General features: G+C 46.7%; 1 protein-coding gene across 2 annotated transcripts in view; it reads left to right on the forward strand.

The window, feature by feature from the left end:
* The window catches only part of Cnbd2 (cyclic nucleotide binding domain containing 2), a 65,745-nt gene that overhangs the window by 27,771 nt on the left and 18,011 nt on the right, over positions 1–19,963 (forward strand). For both annotated transcript variants that reach the window (XM_052725549.1, XM_052725548.1), the window contains exons 5-9: positions 2,617–2,773; positions 3,243–3,394; positions 5,804–5,942; positions 14,005–14,119; positions 19,388–19,565. In XM_052725549.1, coding sequence (XP_052581509.1) covers positions 2,617–2,773; positions 3,243–3,394; positions 5,804–5,942; positions 14,005–14,119; positions 19,388–19,565 — 741 coding nt within the window. The remainder of the gene's footprint in view (positions 1–2,616; positions 2,774–3,242; positions 3,395–5,803; positions 5,943–14,004; positions 14,120–19,387; positions 19,566–19,963) is intronic.

A 19,963-nucleotide genomic window follows, 5' to 3' on the forward strand; every position in this document is an offset into this window, starting at 1 on the left:
CATTTCCACGTGTACCCACTCCCACACCCACACGTGCACAAGCAAACAAGTGTCCACACACCCCCCACCCCACCCCCCCCACCCCCCGCCACACACACACACACAAGAAAATATACTGCATTTCACGTAAGGCTCAAGTTGCAGATTTTCCAAAGAAATATATTTATCACATCTTTAATTATAAGTTTTGACCTCCTGCTGGGTCCTGTTGTTCAGTGCCTGAATAATGATCTACTCATATTGCATAGCCCAGATGTGGGGGTGGTGGTGGTTAAGGTTTCTTTTTTCTTTTCTTTTCTTTTTTTTCAAGACAGGGTTTCTTTGTGTAGCCCTGGCTGTCCTCAAACCCAGGCTGTCCTTGAACTCAGAAATGCATCTGCCTCTGCATCCCAAGTGCTGGGATTAAAGCTTGCGCCACCACGGCTCTGCTAATTTTACTATTTTTAAAGGTGTGTTTTATTTTCAGTTGTGTGTGTGCTCGGGCTCTCATGGAGGTCAGAGACTTCAGATCCCCTAGAACTAGAGGTTCCGTGGGCATGATGACTTGGTGGTGAGTCTCATAAGAAGGACGGTACTAGAATAGGTCAGGGCTAGTGCGACGGCTCGGTGAGTCACGTGTTTGCCTCCAAGCCTGACCACCCAAGTTCCATCCCTTGGACCCACACAGCGAAGGGAGAGGCAACCCCTGTGATCGTGCTCTGGCCTCCCCACAAACACACACTAATGCGATAATCACAAAATTACTTCAAAGAGGAGGTAGATTTGACAAAAGACATGTAGACCAGGGCATTCCAGGCAGAGAGAACCGTTTGCTTTGTTCAAGTCCAGGGGAGAAGAGCAGTTCACTCTTTCCTGTAAAGAGTCCCTGTTGAAAGAACAAGAAGGAGAGTAAGGAGACAAGGAAGGAAGAAAAGGAAGGCAAGCCGGCTGAGTGGTGTCAGGAGGGAAGAAAGAAAATGATAGAGCAAGCTATAGAGCAAGGTAACGCCACCGCTGCCCAGTGTGACTCCAAGCACTCCTAACCTTCTGAGCCTTGAATTTTCATTAGTGAAGTGATGATAATGGTGATTGTATTAAGAATAGAGATTTGGGGGGAGATTAAGCAAAGTGAGGATCATTTAAAACCTCCTGCTAATTGTTAGTCATTCCTGGGACTGGGAACTAGCGCTTTAGACAGAAGTCTTCAGCTATAAAGAAAACCCAGCCCCAGGGAAGGCCTTGAGGCTCCTCTAAAAAGTCAGTCTCAGCTAGATTTAGCAGGTCTGTACAAGCAGGACTGTGTCTGCCTTGTTAATCTTCTCTTGCTGGGGAGTGAACTTGGGGCCTTGCACTCACACACTCTTCCTTTGAGGAACACCCCCAGCCTTTTTTCATATTTTTTGTTTTGAGACAGGGTCTTACTAAGTTGTCTTGGCTGGCTTTAAACTTACTCTGTAGCCCAGGCAAGCCCCGACCGAACTGGAGATCTTCTTGCCTCAGCCTCTTGGTAGCTGGCAGGACAGGCCCGGGTTCCCAGGCCCAGTCTCCCTCCCTGTAATGCTAAGATGTCATAGCTCCTAACGCCCTTCAGTCTGACTGGAGAGGGAAAGAGCATCTCTTGGGTCAGGCTTGGGATTTTTCCTTCTTTCTTTCCTCCTTTATCTCATTCCATTGGATTGGCTTTGCCTAGAATCATCAGTGGGGTCTGGGTTTAAGAACTGCTAACAAGGGCCGTGCGGTAGTGGCACACGCCTTTGATCCCAGCACTCAGTAGGCAGAGGCAGGCAGATCTCTGTGAGTTCAAGGCCAGCCTGGCCTACAGAGCGAGATCCAGGACAGGCTCCAAAGCTACACAGAGCTTTTGACTAAAAAAAAACAAAAAAACAAAAACAAAAACAAAACAGAGAGAGAGAGAGAGAGAGAGAGAGAGAGAGAGAGAGAGAGAGAGAGAGAGAGAGGAGGGAGAAAGAGAGAGAGAGAGAGAGAGAGAGAGAGGGAAGGAGGGAGAGAGAGAGAGAGGACTGCTAACAAATCCTATCTGCAGCACCTATGTGGAGGTCGGGGACAACTTGAGGGAACAGTTCTCTCTTTCCACCGCGTGGGTCCTTCCTTGACAACAAGCTTGAGCTGTCAGGTTTGGCATCTAGCACCCCCCCCAACAGTCCCACCAACCCCTTTATCTGTCTCTCCCTAGGCGCGTCACCCGGCACCCCTAGTTCACAGACAAGAGAAGCTGAGGTTCAAAGAGGAGATGACCTGCTCAGAGTCACACAGCCAAGTGCAGAACCAGGATGCGGGTCCTGGTGTGACTCTAAAGCCAGTGCTCACCACTGTTCAGTCTCTCCCCGTGTCTGCTGTGCTGGGTACCCTAGTCTTTCGTCGTGTGCTCTCAGGAGCACTCACGGATGCTAAGCTTAACCAACAGTGAGGCAAACTGAAGCAGCTGCTGCTTCCAGGATGCCTCCGCACAACTGAGGCAGGAGACTGGCTAAGTGCGAGGGAAGGGTCCAGAGTGGCAGGCAGGGGCTGGGCCATTCTGAAGTCTCTTCTACCCCGAGGTTGTGCCTTCATGTCCCAGAGCACACGGCACTCACTGAGTCTGGAGCACTTGTTAGTTAAAAGTCAAACCTTTCCCAGGTTTGGGCGCAGGCGTGTGATCGTCAAGAAGGGGCAGAGAGGCAATAGTTTTTATTTCATCTACCTGGGCACTGTTGCCGTGACCGAGGACGAAGACGGAAGCAGCGCTTTCCTCGACCCCCACCCAACTCTGCTGCGCAAGGGCGGCTGTTTCGGGGTACGTCCGGGGAAGGGCCTCACTTCCTGGGCTGGGCTTGGGGTATGACAGGACTCCCGCTCCAACCCTTATCCAAGCCCTGCCCGCCTCAGCCTCTGTGGCAAGTCCCTGGTCCCCGTGCACCCCAGGGCCCTTATCTGTCAAACGCTGATGAGTTGGGACTGCGCAATCTCCAAAGCCGACCTCTTCACATGTTACTTAAGGAGTATAGTCCCTGTGTTGCCTCATTGACACAGGGAAGCTATAGACTCCACAGAGAAGCCTTTCCAGCGCTCCCTCTTCCTCTGGCCTGTAGCAGACCTCTTTCCCACAAACAACAGATAAAGGGAACGGGCGGTGGTAGGGTGGGGGTGAGTGGGAGTATGGAAGGGGCCGCGGTGGGAAGATGGGTACAGGACTGGGTGCGGTGGGAAGATGGGTACAGGACTGGGTGCGGCCTCACTTGCTCTTGTCCCTGTTCACCCACCAGGAAATGGGCCTTCTGAGCACTGCAGTCAGGAGAGCCACAGTGGTCTGCATGGAGGAAACAGAGTTCCTGGTTGTCGACCGGGAGGATTTCGTTGCAAATAAGCTGGACGATGAAGTTCAGAAGGAAACCCGCTATCGGTACAATTTTTTTAGGTAACTCCACCTCATTCAAGATCTTTCCTCTTCCTTGTGTTTGGCTGTGCCCTTGGTTGGAAACACGCTGGTGGTTGCTGTTGGCCGGAGGTGCTCTCAAATACCCACGCCCACCCAACTCCTCTATCTAGCCAAATCCAAGTATGCCTTCAGATCTCAGCTGAGCTCTCTCTTCCTGTGGAACCGCAGAACACAAGAGTAGCTAACGCCGGGCGGTGGTGGCACACGCCTTTAATCCCAGCACTCGGGAGGCAGAGGCAGGCGGATCTCTGTGAGTTCGAGGCCAGCCTGGGCTACCAAGTGAGTTCCAGGACAGGCGCAAAGCTACACAGAGAAACCCTGTCTCAAAAAACCAAAAAAAAAAAAAAAAAAAAAAAAAAAAGAGTAGCTAACACACACTGAGCACTTGCCGGGCCAGGCAGGGTGCTCATGCTTTGTACTTGTTTCACATCTAGTCTCCTCATGTCCAGTCCTGTGAGGTTGTTCCTTTTATTTTCCTCAGTGTGTAGATGAGAGTATCAGGGCTCAGGCTGATGATGTGTCTAATTTAAAAGGAACAGGGTCTCAACATCCAGTTTCACTAACGTAGCGCCTCTGTTATCACCCCAGATAGAGAGGGTGCTCCATCTGCCATTCTGTTGCATCCCATGTCCCTTACAAACCCTATCCATCCTGTGAGTCTCCATTGTGTGGTCATTCCTTCATAGTGTGTATGCCATGGCTGACAGCAGTGTGCCAACAGGGACCAGATTTGGCCGCCATTGTAATCTTCCTGCTGTCAGAGTGCTAAGCATACATGATGTTCATCAAATAAAGGTTAACTAATGAAGCTGTGCTGGATGGAGGGGTCCAGCCGCTGTGGCTGGGCCTGGGAGATAGCATCGCTGAGGGGATGGAGCCTGGAAAGGCGGGGGAGTCTGAGAAGAGCACAAACTGTGGGGAAATGGGTCTGACACCCAACCTCAGCTCTTAGGCTTATTAAAAGGAAAATTCCATGGATAATTAAATTTAGTGGAGCTTATTTGAACAGAGCGAAGCAAAGCAAAACAACAACAACAAAAAAAACCAATATAGCTCTCAGAACCAAAGCAAATTCTGAGCATTCCAACTAGGAACATGATCTAATGCAATATGAGCTATGAAAGAGAACTGGATTACTAAGGCCTAGTTAGTAGTGTGTTATAGTTTAGTTGTTTGTGGTTTAGCAGCTCACTGTTCAGGAGCTTTACAAGCCACAGCTTGTATCAATTTGTTCTGGGCCCAGGACATGGGCCCAGCTCAAATCCACACCCTCGGGTTCTAAGGTAACTCGAGGTAGAGCTTCAAATCTTGGGGTTTTTTTTTTTGTTGTTGTTGTTGGTTTTTCATTTTGTTTTGTTTTGTTTTTGTTGTTGTTGTTTGGTTTTTTGAGACAGGGTTTCTCTGTGTAGCTTTGCGCCTTTCCTGGATCTCACTCTGTAGACCAGGCTGGCCTCGAACTCACAAAGATCCGCCTGCCTCTGCCTTCCGAGTGCTGGGATTAAAGGCGTGCACCACCACCGCCCGGCTCCAAATCTTGGGTTTTAGTCTCTTGCTTCACAAAATGGGGATGATGAGAGGTCTCTCCCTAGACTTTAAGAGGGGATGAAGTGATGGGGGAGGGCCCAGTGCGTGGCACACAGTAGGTGCTGTGCTCTTCTGGGCATGCTCCTCCTCTTCCTTTCTAGATACCCTTCTGAGGTCAGGGTGTAGACTCTGTTCCCATGTGATGCTCAGAAGTGAACTCAGTGTGTTTGATGCGTGAGCCAACTTGAGTTAACTAGCTCAGTCACCCTGAGTCCATGTTAGAACTGAGAGAAACACATCATTGTTAGCAGCCCCGTGAAGCCACCAAACAGAGAGAGGCAGCTTGTGACTCATGGTGCGTGAGGTCGGGGAAGAGATGGCTGCTTTGTAGTGAGCCTTTAAACAATTCCAAAAGACTCCAGACATCTCGCCTCTCCCTAGGCTCTGAGCTAAATGTTCAAAGCTTACTGGCCAGAGGCAGCTAGAGATTTGTGAAAGCTCCAGGACCAAAAGTTAGGGCAGGACCCTTTGGCTGGGAACCAAGTAGCCAGTGTGCTGAAGCAAGCAACTACCTGAGCTTTCTATGGGAAGAGCTTGTGAGCCAGAGTCATAGGGTGTAGCAGAAATGGAGTCAGAAAGAAGATTCCCGGATGGCGGAGCAGCGACAGGGAGGGGGCCACTCAGCTGAAGAGGAAGGCTTGAGGAAATGCAGGATGCTGACCACAGACTGGGGTGAGGTGACTGCAGATGGTGGGGTGAATTCTCCCACCCCAGGCATTTTCTCAAGAGTCAAAGAACAAGGCCCCTTTCTGGAACCTTCTAATACTGGGTGATAAATTCTAATAGGCTTCCCTCTTCCCCCAGGAAGTTGGATCTGTTCCAGTCTTGGTCTGATGAGAAACTCGGGCAGATAGTAGCTTTGGGGAGGCTGGAGAAGTTCTCACATGGACAGCTGGTGGCAAAAGACTTTGTGGAGTCGTCATTTGTCACATTTATCTGCAAGGTGAGAGTCTGAGCAGGGAGCGAAGCTGGGAAGAGCAGGTCCAGCTTAAAGGCAGGCAGACATGGTCTGAGTCAGTTCTACAGTAGATGCAGCCCACGTGCTTTTCTGACCTTGCACACACCAACTTAAGGTCTACAAAGCAGGGCATGCTTGCCTCAGAGGGCTGATGGGAGCTTTGGGATACACAGTGCAACACTGTTGTTGGGGGAGGGATGGGAATGCATACCAAATGTTGGAAACTCTGTGTAGGACCTAACTAACTCTCTATGGACTACATCTTTCTCTACATACATTCCTGTATTCAGATTTCTAAGTTAGGCCCAGTAAGAGATTAAGTTATCATAAAATAGAACTGTTATATACCGAAATACTATGTCCTCACCCTTTTTGTGATGATGTAAGAGGAAATATAAAGAAACAATGTATAGCCTTTCTTCGGAATATTTGTATCACAAAATCACAATTTTTGTGTTTTGGGCCACTGTTAAGTAAAATAAAGTTACTTGGCCATAGCACTGTGGTACTACAACAGTTGAGCTGATAACAGAGAGCTATAAAGTACCTCACAAGTAGGCAGCACAATACAGCATGGATACGTTGGTCATGGTTCGTGTCCCAGGCAGACAGTAGGCTGACTACTCAGAAGGGTGCACGACTTCAAACCTACAGGTCGTGTATTTCTGAAACTTTCCACTTGATATTCTTAGTCTGGTAGACTATGGGTGACTGTAGCTAAATTCTTGTTCATGTTTCACACGTTGTGGCTCATTTTGGTCTCACAGTGACCTCCCAAAGATTAGTAGGGCCCTCATTCTCATTTAACAGAAAAGTAAACTGAGGCACAAGACTATGAAATGTCTGTTCAAGGTCACAGAGTTGGGGTGGGGGGGTGGGAGGGGACAAGGTTCACTTTGGGTCTCTCTGACTCCAAAGCCCTTCCAGAACTGGGATTGGAGTTGACCTGCCGGTTCCTTATACTGTAAGTCACCAAAGAGATCTGGTGCATTTTTGTCAAGGTTGTGTTGGTCCAGGATGTGAATGGATACAATGTTGAAGAAGATGTTTTCTCTGTCTGTCTCCTCCACTGGATCTGGCGCATAGTCAAAGTTGTCAACGCCAAGTGCCAAGTGATAGGCGTATGTGAGTGATCTCCAAGGACTATGGAAGGGGAAGCTGCAAGGCTGGAGGCTTTAAAGAAGCCTCCTGAAGGAGGTGAGAGGAAGATGAACCTCAAGTATTGAACCCATAGATCAAAGGAATGCAGAAGAAGGACATGCACCGGAGCTGGCCTGTATGGGCTGGCCCGAGCTGAGGGTTACATTTTCAGGTACTTTATGAGTTGGTAACACAATACTTATTTTTTGCTGAATTGTTTTGTTAACAATAACCACATCTATAGACACCTTAGAGTACCTGCACAGGAGACATAGGGTAACAGCTGCAGCTCTTTTGGATGCATGCAGCTCCTGCAAGCTGCTCCAGAACTCTTCAGTCAAAAGCAGAACTGAAAACTGGTCTGGTTCATTTTGTGGAATCGCAGCACAAAGCCTCTTCCTGTCCAAGCCTTGACTCACTGCTGAAGATACTAACAGAGGATGTCAGTGTGCTGCAGTCCCACAGCATGAAACGAACGCATTTGTCCTTACCCAGGAGGAAACAGAAGTACATAGTGTCACTGCAGAACGGGGGACAAAGGACAGGGCTGGGAGGTTCCACACTGTAACCTATCCTGCACAGACTTTGGAACAGTAGTGACGTTGGTGATTAGACAGTAAAAGGTCACCTCAATGAGGAACAGAAAGTTAAGACGGTGCTGGCCATGGTGGTGTGCACCTTTAATCTTAAGAGGAGCTTGCTGCTAAGCCTGATGAACTGAGTTCAATCCTTGGAATTCACCCAGTGGAAGGAAAGAACCAACTCCCGAAAGTTGTCCTTGGACCTCCACAGTTGTGCTGTGGCGTGTGCCCCTCTATTATCTCAGTCATTGAGGGATTCACAACCCTTGACAAGCTGGTGTGAGAGCTGCCAGAAGTCTCAGTTTACTGAACATCATTCATGTGAGGCTGAGAGAGGTCAGAGACAGATGGCGGATGAGACTTTGATTACACTCACTAGGGAAGTGCTGCCCCTGGCTTCACTTGTCAAATCCTGTCTGGTCTGGTGAGGATGGATCAGTGCAGAGTTCAGACAGACCATCAAAACTGCTGAGAATTGGCGGGCTCTGTGGAATTTCAACAGTGTGCATATTTGATTCTGTAAAGTGGTGTTGACACACCCTGTTTTTGCTGTGCTGAGGACTGAACCTGGGGCCCTTCAGAAGAGTAGGCAAGGGATTTATCACTGAGATACATCCCCATCCCTTTTTAAAGGTTAGTTTTTATTAGTTGTATATTTTCATATATCCGCCATTGTTTTATTTTGGAGACAGGGTCTCCCTCTGTAGCCCAAGGTGGCCTTGAACTCTTCATCCTCCTGTCTCTAACTCTCCAGTGCTGGGAGTACATGTGCCCCACACCTGGCCCGAAGGTAGCATTTACGTACATGAACATGTAAATGTGTATTTTCCCTGTTGTTAAGCTTAGCAGCGCCACTAGGGGGAGTGTTGTTCTTCAGGGGCCAGGCCCAGAGGGAAGAATTCAGTCTGACCAACATGGAGCAAAAAGGGATTTATCACAGGCTGTTAAGTAGGTAGTGAATTAGTGGAGTGATGGAGGGGCGTGGGAACCTGCAGAAACAGATCCTGAACTGCAAATACCTGACACTCAAGCCAAAGAGGAAGCCACTCCCCCAGCCAGCGCAGGAGTGACCAAGTGGATGACCGGCATCTCCCAGAACCAGCCTCATTTAAGTGCATGGATCAATGGGACCCAAAGAGCCCCAGGACCTTTGCTCCAAGGAGCTGAAATTGAAGTGACCAGTTCCAGTCTCTACACATTCAAAAGGGACTGGATTAAACTTCTCATCCTCTGCCTTATGCTCTGGAGCACTGAGATTACAGTACCGGGCATCAACAACACCATTGCCAGCTGGGATGTCTTTTGCTGTTTTCATCTGTAAAATGGGACCATTGACTTCGTAAAGCCTTGCAATAAGAACTAGTTTAATAATTAGAATCTTTTTTCAAAAATGTAGACTAGAGAGAGTCTTAAGCAGTTAAGAGCATGTACTGCTTTTGCAAAGGACCTGTGAGGGGTTCCAGTGCCCACGTAAGGTGGCTCACGGCCACCTGTAACTCCAGCTCCAGGAGATCTGATACACTCTTCTAGGCTCAGTTGGCAACTGCATTCACACACACACACACACCTACCTCCGCATATGTGCCTATGTGTGCAATTAAAAATAATAAGATAAATTTTTTAAAAATAACTTTTTAAGCACATGCTTCCTTGGTTTATGTTCAGCCACCACTCCATGGCTTCTAAAGGCGGTGTGGCCCAGTCAGCACCCACATTCGGGAGCTCATGAGAAACACAAATTCTGCCAGCCACAGTGGCAGCTTGATGTAACCCCACCCCTGGGAAGGAGGGCAGGAGTTCAGGGTCATCCTTAACTATCTGGGGAGTTTGAGGTCAACATGAGCTATAAGACATTGCTTCAAAAAATAAAAAAAAAAAAAGTCCAGAAAAGAACAAAGCAGTGTCATCCAGGTGCGGTGGTGTGTGCCTGGATTCTTGCAATCCAAGCACTTGGGATACTGAGGTAGGAGAATTGCCTCAAAATTGAGGCCAGCCGGGGCTACATAGAGTTTCAGGACTGCTTCCTTGTGTTGGACAGTCTATGGGTCTTATCAACTATTTGGTGACCTGTATCCAATTATAATTGCAGTAGCCTAAAACCTCCCTATCCCACCTATGCCCCCTCCCCCAGGCAGAAATGAGGTCTGTGTTTATTGTCTCGACAGCTTTGTCTTTTCTAGAATGCCATAGGTTGGGATCCTAGAGTACATTGCCTTTCAGATTTGACCTTTACTTAGAAGTTTATATTTAAGAAATTTTTGTCTCTTGAATTGATTTATTTTTAGTGTTGAATAATTTTTTATTGTCAAGATGCACCATAATTATTTCTCCATATATATTTATTTATATTATATATATATGTATAAGTATATATATGAAAATTCTCAAGCCTCCCACCCCAGCTATTAAATCCAAAAGTCCAAGAAGGAAGGTTGGTAGTTGACAAAGCGAGAATTCTGAAGCACGCTAGAGTACTTTTTTAAAAGGAAAACTCCTGTCTCTCCCTAAAGATTGGTTCACCACAAAACCTGCACAGAAGTGCGTGCCGCAGATGACCCTCCAGGGGACGTAATACAAAGGCCACAGTGTGGCTGCAGGCAGGGCCCCTGGGCCAGCAGTGGAGTTCACTTTGTTCCTTACGGTGTTTTACCAAAGTCTGGCCTTTCATGTGAAGGTTTATGTAACAATTCTCATCTGTGGCTCTGAGAATTTAGAACAGGCAACCGCACACCAGATCCTGTGTGTCTTCTAGCTGGAACTGAGGCGGCCCTGCTCGTCTGAAGGGACCGCTCTGTTTGCTCACTGTTCTTTGCTATGTAGCTGGCTCTTTGCCTGTTCGGACTTCCTCAGCAGCCCGGCTCCTGTGCTTCCTGGCACTTGAGGATGAAGCCAGCCGCCAGTGGCTGACTTCTTGTAAGGGAGGTTGGGGAATAGGATTCCCACTGGTATCTCAAACACAGTTAATGTCCATAATCAATCCATTCTGGGCCACTTGGGACACGTGGTTGAACTCTCTGCAAGTATCGGATGCAATAAAAGACTTATGAGAGACTTTTCCAGAAAGGAATCATCATTTCTCTTGCATCTGCAGCTCTTGGGTGAGAAGCATTTGTTGAATGAATGTTGAATGAAACCCCGAGGACAGTGCCTGGCATACAGCAAGGACTTATTAGATGTCTGTTCCTTCCAATAGGAGCCTTTAAGCTCAACCCATCTGTGTCTCTTAGAGTTCCTCTTAAGAGGCAAAAGATTTCTATAAAGATAGGAAGTAAAAGGAACTTAGCAGTTTTTTCTGGTGCTGGGATTCAAGCCTGAGACCTCATGTATGCTAACGACTGCTTTGTTCTTGTTTCTTCTTGAAGCAGGAACTCTCTGTGTATCCCATGCTGACCTCAAACTTGAAATCCTCCTGCCTCAGCCTTTGTTGTGCTAAGACTACAGCGTGTGCTGCCACTCTTGGCCTGGAGACTCATATCTTGATGCAAACTCCCAGGATCAGAAGAGCAGGAGAAGGGAATGCTGGGAATTCAAGTTTTTACTCTGATCATCACAAGTCCCCTTTCTAAGGAAACTGATCCAAGCAAATAAGGAGACTGTGTCCAATTTAAAGATGAAAAAGTCCCATTCCATTATCTGCCCAGGGAGCTGCCTCAGTGACCTCTGTAAGAATTAAGATATGTTGGGAGGTGGTGGCACGCGCATTTAATCCCAGCACTAGGGAGACGTGGAGGTATGGATCTCTGTGAGTTCAAGGCCAGCCGGGTCTACAGAGCGAGTTCCAGGACAGCCAGGACTACACAGAGAAACCCTCTCTCAAAAAACAAACCAACAAAACCAAACAAAAAGAGTTAAAGATGCATGTTGGAGTTGCCTGCTGTGCAGGGCATAGGCAGTCACTGCAAATGACTTACACTGTCGTTTTTCCTTAGGTCATCTAGAAGTAAGCCTAAGTCTGTAGGTTTAGCATAGGAGAGGAGGGAAGACAATAGTTCTCTTAATCTTATCCTGAGTTTTCTACTTATTGTGTGCTACCTGGAACTGAGTTGTTTCCATTCCCAGAATAGGGGACTTTGGAAAGATGGAGGATTTTGTGTTTTAAATTGGGGGCTTTGCTGTGTTGAAAAAAATAAAAGTTATAGATAATGCTCACAAATTAGAAACAGCCAAATCTGAATCTTTTAGAAAATGTTTTCTGGGGCCTGGAGAACTGACTCTGTGGTTAAGAGCACTGGCTGCTCTTGCCGAGGGTCTGGGTTTAGTTCCCAACACCCACATCAGGCAGCTCACACCTGCCTACAACTCCAGTTCTCAGGGATCAGATGGCAACATCCGGTCTCCTAGGGTACCTGCATATGCAAATACAGACAAGCAGGTACACACCCATCAAACTATATAAACCTAAAAATGTCTTCTGGAAGTGTAACTTACGCAGTAGAATTGCCGATCTGAACTATTTGTCTTGATGACTTTGAAACCTGGCAACTATCTACCAAACTGACATACTGAACATTTCCAGCCTCCAGAAGATAGCCTTGTGCCCTTTCTCAGACAAAATCCCCCAAAGACACTCTATTACAATAGCATCACAGGTTACTTTGAGATTTATTTCTGTGTATGGGTGTTTTGTCTGCATGTATTTCTGTGCACCACATGTGTACAGTGCCTGTGGAGGCCAGAAGAGGGTGTTGGGTCCCTGGAACTGGAGTTTTATAGAGAGATGCTTGTTAGCTGCCATATAGGTGCCGGAAATCGACCCCAGGTCTTCTGGAAAAGCAGTGTTCTTAACCTCTGAGCTGCCTCTCTAGCCCTGAGCTGCTTCTCTATCCCCACCACAGAGTACTTTTACCAGTTTCTGAGCCTCGTATAAATGGAATAACTTTAGTACAGACATCTGATATTTTTTACTCAACTGTATGTTGAGGAGAGACAAGAGCAGGCCTTTGGATTCCCTGGTCTGGGAGTCTCATGAATCTGAGAGCAACAAGCTCAGTGAGAAACTGTCTCAAAAAAATAAGGTAGAGAATGACACACACACACACACACACACACACACACACACACACACACACACACAAAATGTACACACATACAAATAAAGAATTAGCATAGAACAATGTTCTAAGCAATAGTATAGAATAACACGTTTGGCCTGATGTGTAACTGGGTTTCTTTTTGTTTGTTTGTCTTTTGACACAAACTCTCACTATGTAGCCCTGGATGGCCTGGAATTTGCTATGTAGATGAGGCTGGCCTAGAACTCAGAGATCCGCCTGCTTCTGCCTCCTAAGTGCCTGGATTAAGGGTGTGCCACCACTCCTCCTCCTCCTCCTCCTCCTCCTCCTCCTCCTCCTCCTCTTCCTCCTCCTCCTCCTCCTCTTCCTCCTCCTCCTCCTCCTCCTCCTCCTCCTCTTTTGTCTTTGCTTTAGTATACATTTGCACCTGCTAGAGTTACCTGAGGGGTAAACGTCATCCTTGGGAACCTAGGTAATTTTTTTTGCTTTTTTTTTAAAAAGGGTTTTTGTTTTTGTTTTGTTTTGTTGTTGTTTTTAATGTGTACGGGTATCTTGTCTGCATGTATATAAGTGCACCATGTGTGTGCCTGGTGTCTGCAGAGATCAGAAGAGGGCATCAGATCCTTTGGAACTGGAATTACAGCTGGTTGTGAACTGCTGTGTGGGTGCTGGAGACTGAGCCTGGCTTACCCAGAGAAGCAGCCAGTTTTCTCAACTACTGAGCCATCTCTCTAGCTCCTCAGGCCATCATTTCTAAGATCAGAAATTAACTGCAGAGTAATTATAAAAGTCGCTGGGCGGTGGTGGCACATGCCTTTAATCCCAGCACTCAGGAGACAGAGACAGGTGGATATATCTGAGTTTGAGCCCAGCCTGGTCTACAGAGTGAGTTCCAGGATGGCCAGGGCTACACAGGGAAATCCTATCTTGAAAAACTAAAATATGTATCTATCCATATATAAATATTTATATACTATTTATATAATATATATCTATGTATGTATGTATGTTAGGGAACATCAGTATCAACAGGATGTGTAACCTGAAGTTATCAGCAAGGCCAACTGTCTCGTTATATTGTCAATAGTGGCTTTTGTCTGTGTCGGTGTGGTGTATAGTTTTTATGCTTCTTTGGGTGTTTGAATTTTCTATGAGAAGATAACATTTGTATGAAGGAAACACATGGAATGATACACATTAAGCAAATAAAACAAAATGGGGTTGGGTCAGGTAGATCTAGAGCTTCCTTTCAAAGCCTGGCCTGCCTGGAGCCTCTGGGTTTGACCCTTGGCTTGTGTCCCTCGATCTGTCCAGGGCAGCTGTGAGATCCTGCGGATGTTAGACCTGGGGTCCTCCAGTTCCTATTACAAGTGGGTCTGGCAGCAGCTGGAGCTGTTGGACCACAAACCTCTGGGAGTTCACCGCAATGGTAAGTCACATGGCCACATCTGGCAGTTGAAGGCACAGCTGGCAGGGGAAAGATATGTCCCCTGGGCCCAGTCCTGGTTCCAGTCCCCAGTCCATAGAATTGTGGACATCGGAGCTCGAAGGGGCAGACAGGAGGTTTGCTTTGACCCACCTCTTCTACCAACTCTAAGATCCTGATCTTTGGCCCTGCCTGCCGATGGTTCCCTCCCTCTCTCTGGATTCTTCCATGTAAGCACCTGCTCATGTCTCCTACACCCCCACCCCGTCTTTCCCCAGCTCGCTTCTGCCTTTCACATCTTAGATGAAGCATCCTTATTCAGAGAATTCTCCCAGACTTCTCTTGCTGAAGCAGCGTCTTCCACCTCAGCCCTCATTATATCTCATTTGCATCTGTGGTATTTCTTCTCTGTCGTGTCTGTCCCGCTGAAATCATATAGCGAATCTGAAATAGTTTTTAAATGGCTGTCTCCCTAGAATTTAAACTCTATGATCCCAGGGCCTGTGGCCATTCCAGGCATCTTACGTTTATTCAGAGTGATCCACAGAGTCAATAGACACTCAGATTTTAGCCAGTGTGGATGGTTGGGGTATGTCCTGAGCTGTGTGTGATTGCAACTGTGTATTCTCCAGTGCCTATCTAAGTCGATATATGTGGCATGAATAGCTGCTATCATTCATTGAATTCTGCATACACGTAGTGGTTTGGCTAGTTAGCCATAAGTGTAATTCGTGTAACAGGTGTATTCGTCGGGGTTCTCTGGAGTAACAGAAGTTATAGAATGAATCTTTCTGTGTATATAGAAAGGGCTTTATTAGAATGACTTACAGGCAATGATGGCTGCCTATGAAAGGAACGGTCAAGAATCCAGTAGTGTGTGAACTGTCCAGAGGCTGGATGCCTCAGCTGCTCTTCAGCAGACACTGGAATCCTGAAGAAGTAGGCTCCAATGCCAGTGAAGGAATGGACTGGCTGGCAAGGCAAGGTCAACCAGGCAAAGAGCAAAAGCTTCCTTCTTCCAGCAGAAGGCATGACCAGATGAGAGGTGTTTCCTAGCTCAAAAGACCTATATTAAAGGTGTGTCATTCTGCCTCAAAGATCGAGATTAGAAGTAGCTCTTTCCACTTCAAATTAAGTAAAAATCCCTCAGAGGTGTGCCCTCCACTTTTGGGCTTTAGTTAATTCCAGATGTAGTCAAGTTGACAACCAAAACTAGCCATCACTGCAGATTTTCAATAAGATACAATTGTGTCTCCATTTTATAGATACAGAAACTGAGGCTCGGAGAGGTGAGATTTTTTTTGTTTAAGGGTCATACAGATACTAAGCAATGGAGGGTTGCAGAGTACAGACCCAGCTCATTGAAAGAAAAGCAAGAGCTTTCACATTTGTCAAAGGCTCCAGCCATGCCCAGTCTCCATTTCCTAGTGTTGTACACAAATAGCACGAGAGAAAAGCTTCTAGAACTCGCCTAAGGTAACAGCTTCCCGACTTTAGGTGGTGTTTCTGTTCACAGGAGGTTGTATATCTGTGTGCATGTGAGAGCATGTGCATGCGTGTGTGTGTGTGTGTGTGTGTGTGTGTGTGTGTGTGTGTGTGTGTGTTGGGGGGTGACAGAGCCAGGTTTATCCCACATAGTAGCTGGCATTGGTTAGTACTTAAGTCATTAGACCTGGTTTCCCCATCACCTATCTGGACAGTATCACTGTTGAGAGCCTAGGCTCATTCAGGGCGGTGGTGGTGCACACCTTTAACCCCAGCACTTGTTGGAAGGTAGAGGCAGGTGAATCTCTGAGTTCCAAGTCAGCCTGGTCTACAGAGCGAGTTCCAAGACAGCCAGGGCTACACAGAGAAACCCTGTTTTGGGAGGGAAAAAAAAGAGCCTAGGCTTAGACTTAGAGGGTCCTGTGTGACACAAGTCTGTCTCCTTCTTCATCAGTGTCCTTGGGTCCTTTAAAGTATAAATTATGTTCTCTGTATCATAAAGTCATTTGGATACTAAACAAATGAATATACAAAACTCATAGACCACTCCCTGGATGCATGAATTTATGGTAGACACTTGTCACCATTACTACAAGATGACAGGCAGGCTGAAAGGGACGTCAGCTCTCACATCAGCACCCCCCCAATGCCAGGCCCCTAAATATAAGGCTGTATTGCACACATTTGGATATGCTGTGTTTCTATTGTGGTCCAGTTCAAAATACTTTTAAATTTCTCTCTTGATTTCTTCTTTGACCCACTGAATATTAATCAGGGTGTTATTTAGTTTCCAAAGATTTGGGGACCATCCAGCTATCTTTCTGTTTATTATTTCTATGATAAAATATTCGGTACAGTTTGAATCCCCTCAAATGTGTTGGAAGTTGTTTTATGGCCCAGAAAGCAATCTATCTTGGTAAATGCTCCATTTGCATATGAAAAGAATATGCTGGCACTTGCTGCAGTGTGCTTTGAATGTAAGTCAGCCGGGCTGCTGATGGTGGGCCAGTGGTCTGTGTCCCTCCTGACTTTTCCGATCTGCTCCATCAGCTGTTAATACGGAGCTGAGGGAATCTCCAACTACTGTTTTCTCTCTTCCTATCTCCCTCCTCCTCCTCCCGCCCCTGTATCCTAGGCTGACTTTGACCCATGCACCCACAGGACTGAACTCTTCAAGACAAGAAGACTTCTTTTTAAGGTGTTAGAGATTGGACCCCAGACTGCAAGGCCTGGCAGCTGCTCTCCCACAAGTCACGTTCTTGACCTGAGATGAACTACTGTCTCTGGCAGCATTCTTTACTCTAAAATCTGCTTTTTCTGATACTCTTTTAGTCACTCCTTTTGATTTAATTTAGCTTCCTTTGCTTACTATTAGTTTGATATTTCTCTTCCTATCCTTTTGGGCTTGCTTTTTTGGTGTCTTTGTATGTAAAATGGCTTTTTCTTTTTTCTGTGGTACTGGGGATCAAACCGAGGGTCTTACGCATGCCAGGGAAACACTATGCCCCTGATCTATAGCCACGGTCACTAAAATGTGTTTATTTAACCATTTTTAGCCATTTTTATTTATTTTTACTTATTTTAGGTGGGTAGGGCATGCGTTTGGTTTAGACTAACTGGCTACCAGCCCCCAGGGGTCCTCCTGTTGCCACACCTCTAGTGCTGAGATTGTAGTCACGCTTCCTCATGTGCATGTTTGTTTAGGTGGATGGATGTACACATATGGGAGTCACAGGACAACCTCAGGTGTTGGCCCTTGCCTTCCTCCTTGTTTGAGTGAAGGGCTCTGGCTTGTCAACCACTATGCCAGACTAGCTGTTCCCTACTTGGTTTCTAGTTCCATTTGTTTGGAATACCCTTTTCCATCCCTTCATGCTATGGCTGCCTCTGTCCTTGCTCGTGAGGCGCATTTCTTGGAGGCCACTAATAGATGCTGTCTATTTATTTATTTATGTTTTGTTTTGCTTTGTTTTTTTTTAAAGAGACAGTATACTTTTTAAAATAATTTATTTTTATTTTATGTGCATTGGTGTTCTGCCTATATGCATGTCTGTGTGAGGATGTCAGATGTTGTAGTTACAGACAGATGTTAGCTGCCATGTGGGTGCTGGGAATTGAACTCATGACCTCTGGAAGAGCAGTCAGTGCTCTTAACCACTGAGCCATCTCTCCAGTCCCTTGCTTTGTTTTTTTGAGACAAAGTTTCTCTGTCTGCGTAGCACTGGCTGTCCTGAAGCTATCCCTGTAGACCAGGCTAGCCTCGAACTCACAGAGATAAGCCTGTCTCTGCTTCCCAAGTGCTGTCTAGGATTAAAGGTGTGTGCCACCACTGTCAGGCAATGCAGTTTATTTTTGAAAGCCACTATACTAACTTTATGTCTTTTGATGGGAGAATTGATGTCATTAAGCTTCAGAGTTATTATTGAAAGTTGTCTATTAACTCCTGTATTTTTGTTGATTTTGCAGTGTTTGGTGTTTTTCTATTCCTCTTATGCTTACTGTTCTAGCATGGCTTATTCTTTCCTGTGGCCCCTGGATGTGTTTACTTTTCTAAAAAAATATTTATTTGCTGGGTGGTGGTGGTGCATACCTTTAAGCCCAGCACTCAGGAGGCAGAGGCAGGTGGATCTCTGTGAGTTCAAGGCCAGTCTGGTCTACAAAGCAAGTTCCAGGACAGCCAGGCTATACAGAGAAACCCTGTCTTGAAAAAAAAAGTTGTTTATTTTACATGCATGTATGTGTTCTGTGTGTGTGCCTATGGGATCCCCTGGAACTGGAGTTACAGACGGTTGTGAGCCAGCATGTGGGCGGGCGCTGGGGGTCTAACCCAGGTCCTCTGTAAGAGCATCAAAGGCTCTTAAGTGCTGAGCCACCTCTCCAGGCCCGTGTTTACCTTTCTCTTCTGGTCAAAGGAGGCTTTCAAGAGTCGGTTCATGCTCGTGAATTCCTTTGTTTGTTTTCATCGTGGAAAGCATTTCTTTCTCCTTAATTAAGACAGTTTTGCTGGATATAGAAATGTGGCTTGGCAGAACTTGAAATCGAGATTCACCCGGCTGTACCTCCTAAGTGTAGGTAGATTAAAGATGTGAGCCATCATGCCCAGCTCACCTTGTCTTCTTAGGACTTAGGGCTTGCCACGTAGGCTGGGCTGTCTAGCCCACGAGCCCTAAAGATCTTCTTGTCTCTCCCTCCTCAGAGCTGGGATAATGAGTACAAGCCACCATGCCCAACTATGTACATGGGTGCCGGGACCAAACTCAGAGCCGTGTGTGCGCGAGCAAAGTACTCTACCGACTGACCTACATCTCCAGCCCCAAATGTGATCTGTTAGTAGAAAGAGAGGAGCTTTGGCTCAAAAAGAACTGAGTTCAATTTAAGCGTCGGTTTTTTAGCGGTCAACTTAAAGTCTCTGCTGTTCACCTCTTCTGTCCTAGGCTAACTGCTTATCTAAATGTAATGTGGAAAGATCTGATGCGGCTGCCACTGAGGGCAGTTTATGGAAGCTGCCTCCTCTTCCTTCTGCCCCCTCCTCCTCCTCCTCTTCTTCATTGGCTCTGTAGCCTTGACAAGCCTAGAACTCACTCTGTAGACCAGGCTGGCCTCGAACTCACAGAGATCCACCTGGCTCTGCCTCTCAAGTGCTGGGATTAAAGCATGCACCTCCACACCTCCTCCTTCCTCTCCTCAGGCCACCAGACAGCTTGAGTGGGTTCCTATGGTGCTCTTCCGCCATCCTTGTACTGCACAAGGCTGATCGTTGTGTTTTTCTGTGCCTTCTCTTAATAGTGATGTCTCCTATGGAGAGATTTAAGGAATTCCAGATCAAATCATATCCTCTACAAGACTTCAGCTATTTGAAACTTCTGCGTCTCCAGGAAGCCAGAGAGCAAAAGGGAACAGCTGCTCACGGGAAGATCAACACAAGAGAAAATAGTCTCCCAAAGCTGCTGGGCCCGAAGGTCAAGTAAGTGGAACTCTGAGCTGATAGGGCGGTCTGGTTGTGGGTGTTAGGGACTTCAGAGATGCTGGTGAGGGGCAGAGGTGGCAGACACGTCAATCCTAGATGGATGGGTATGTGGCTGAGGCAGCCTACGGAAGTCCTGAGTCTGCTATCCAGGACCTGTATTCATTGCCTCTGACTCACATGGCTACTTAAGAACATAACCGGGCTTGGGGATTTAACTCAGTGGTAGAGCGCTTGCCTAGCAAGCACAAGGACCTGGGTTCGGTCCTCAACTCCAGAAAATTAAAAAAAAAAAAAAAAAAAAGAACATAAACATTCATCTTCTCAAGCCACAGTAGTATTTTAAAGAAGGCAGACAGGATCTTTGCTTTCTGGGTCCATGCTGCTGGGTCCTTTTG

This window comes from Peromyscus californicus, unplaced genomic scaffold (genome assembly GCF_007827085.1).
Source record: "Peromyscus californicus insignis strain IS unplaced genomic scaffold, ASM782708v3 Scaffold_7__1_contigs__length_154581171, whole genome shotgun sequence".
NCBI lineage: Eukaryota > Metazoa > Chordata > Mammalia > Rodentia > Cricetidae > Peromyscus > Peromyscus californicus.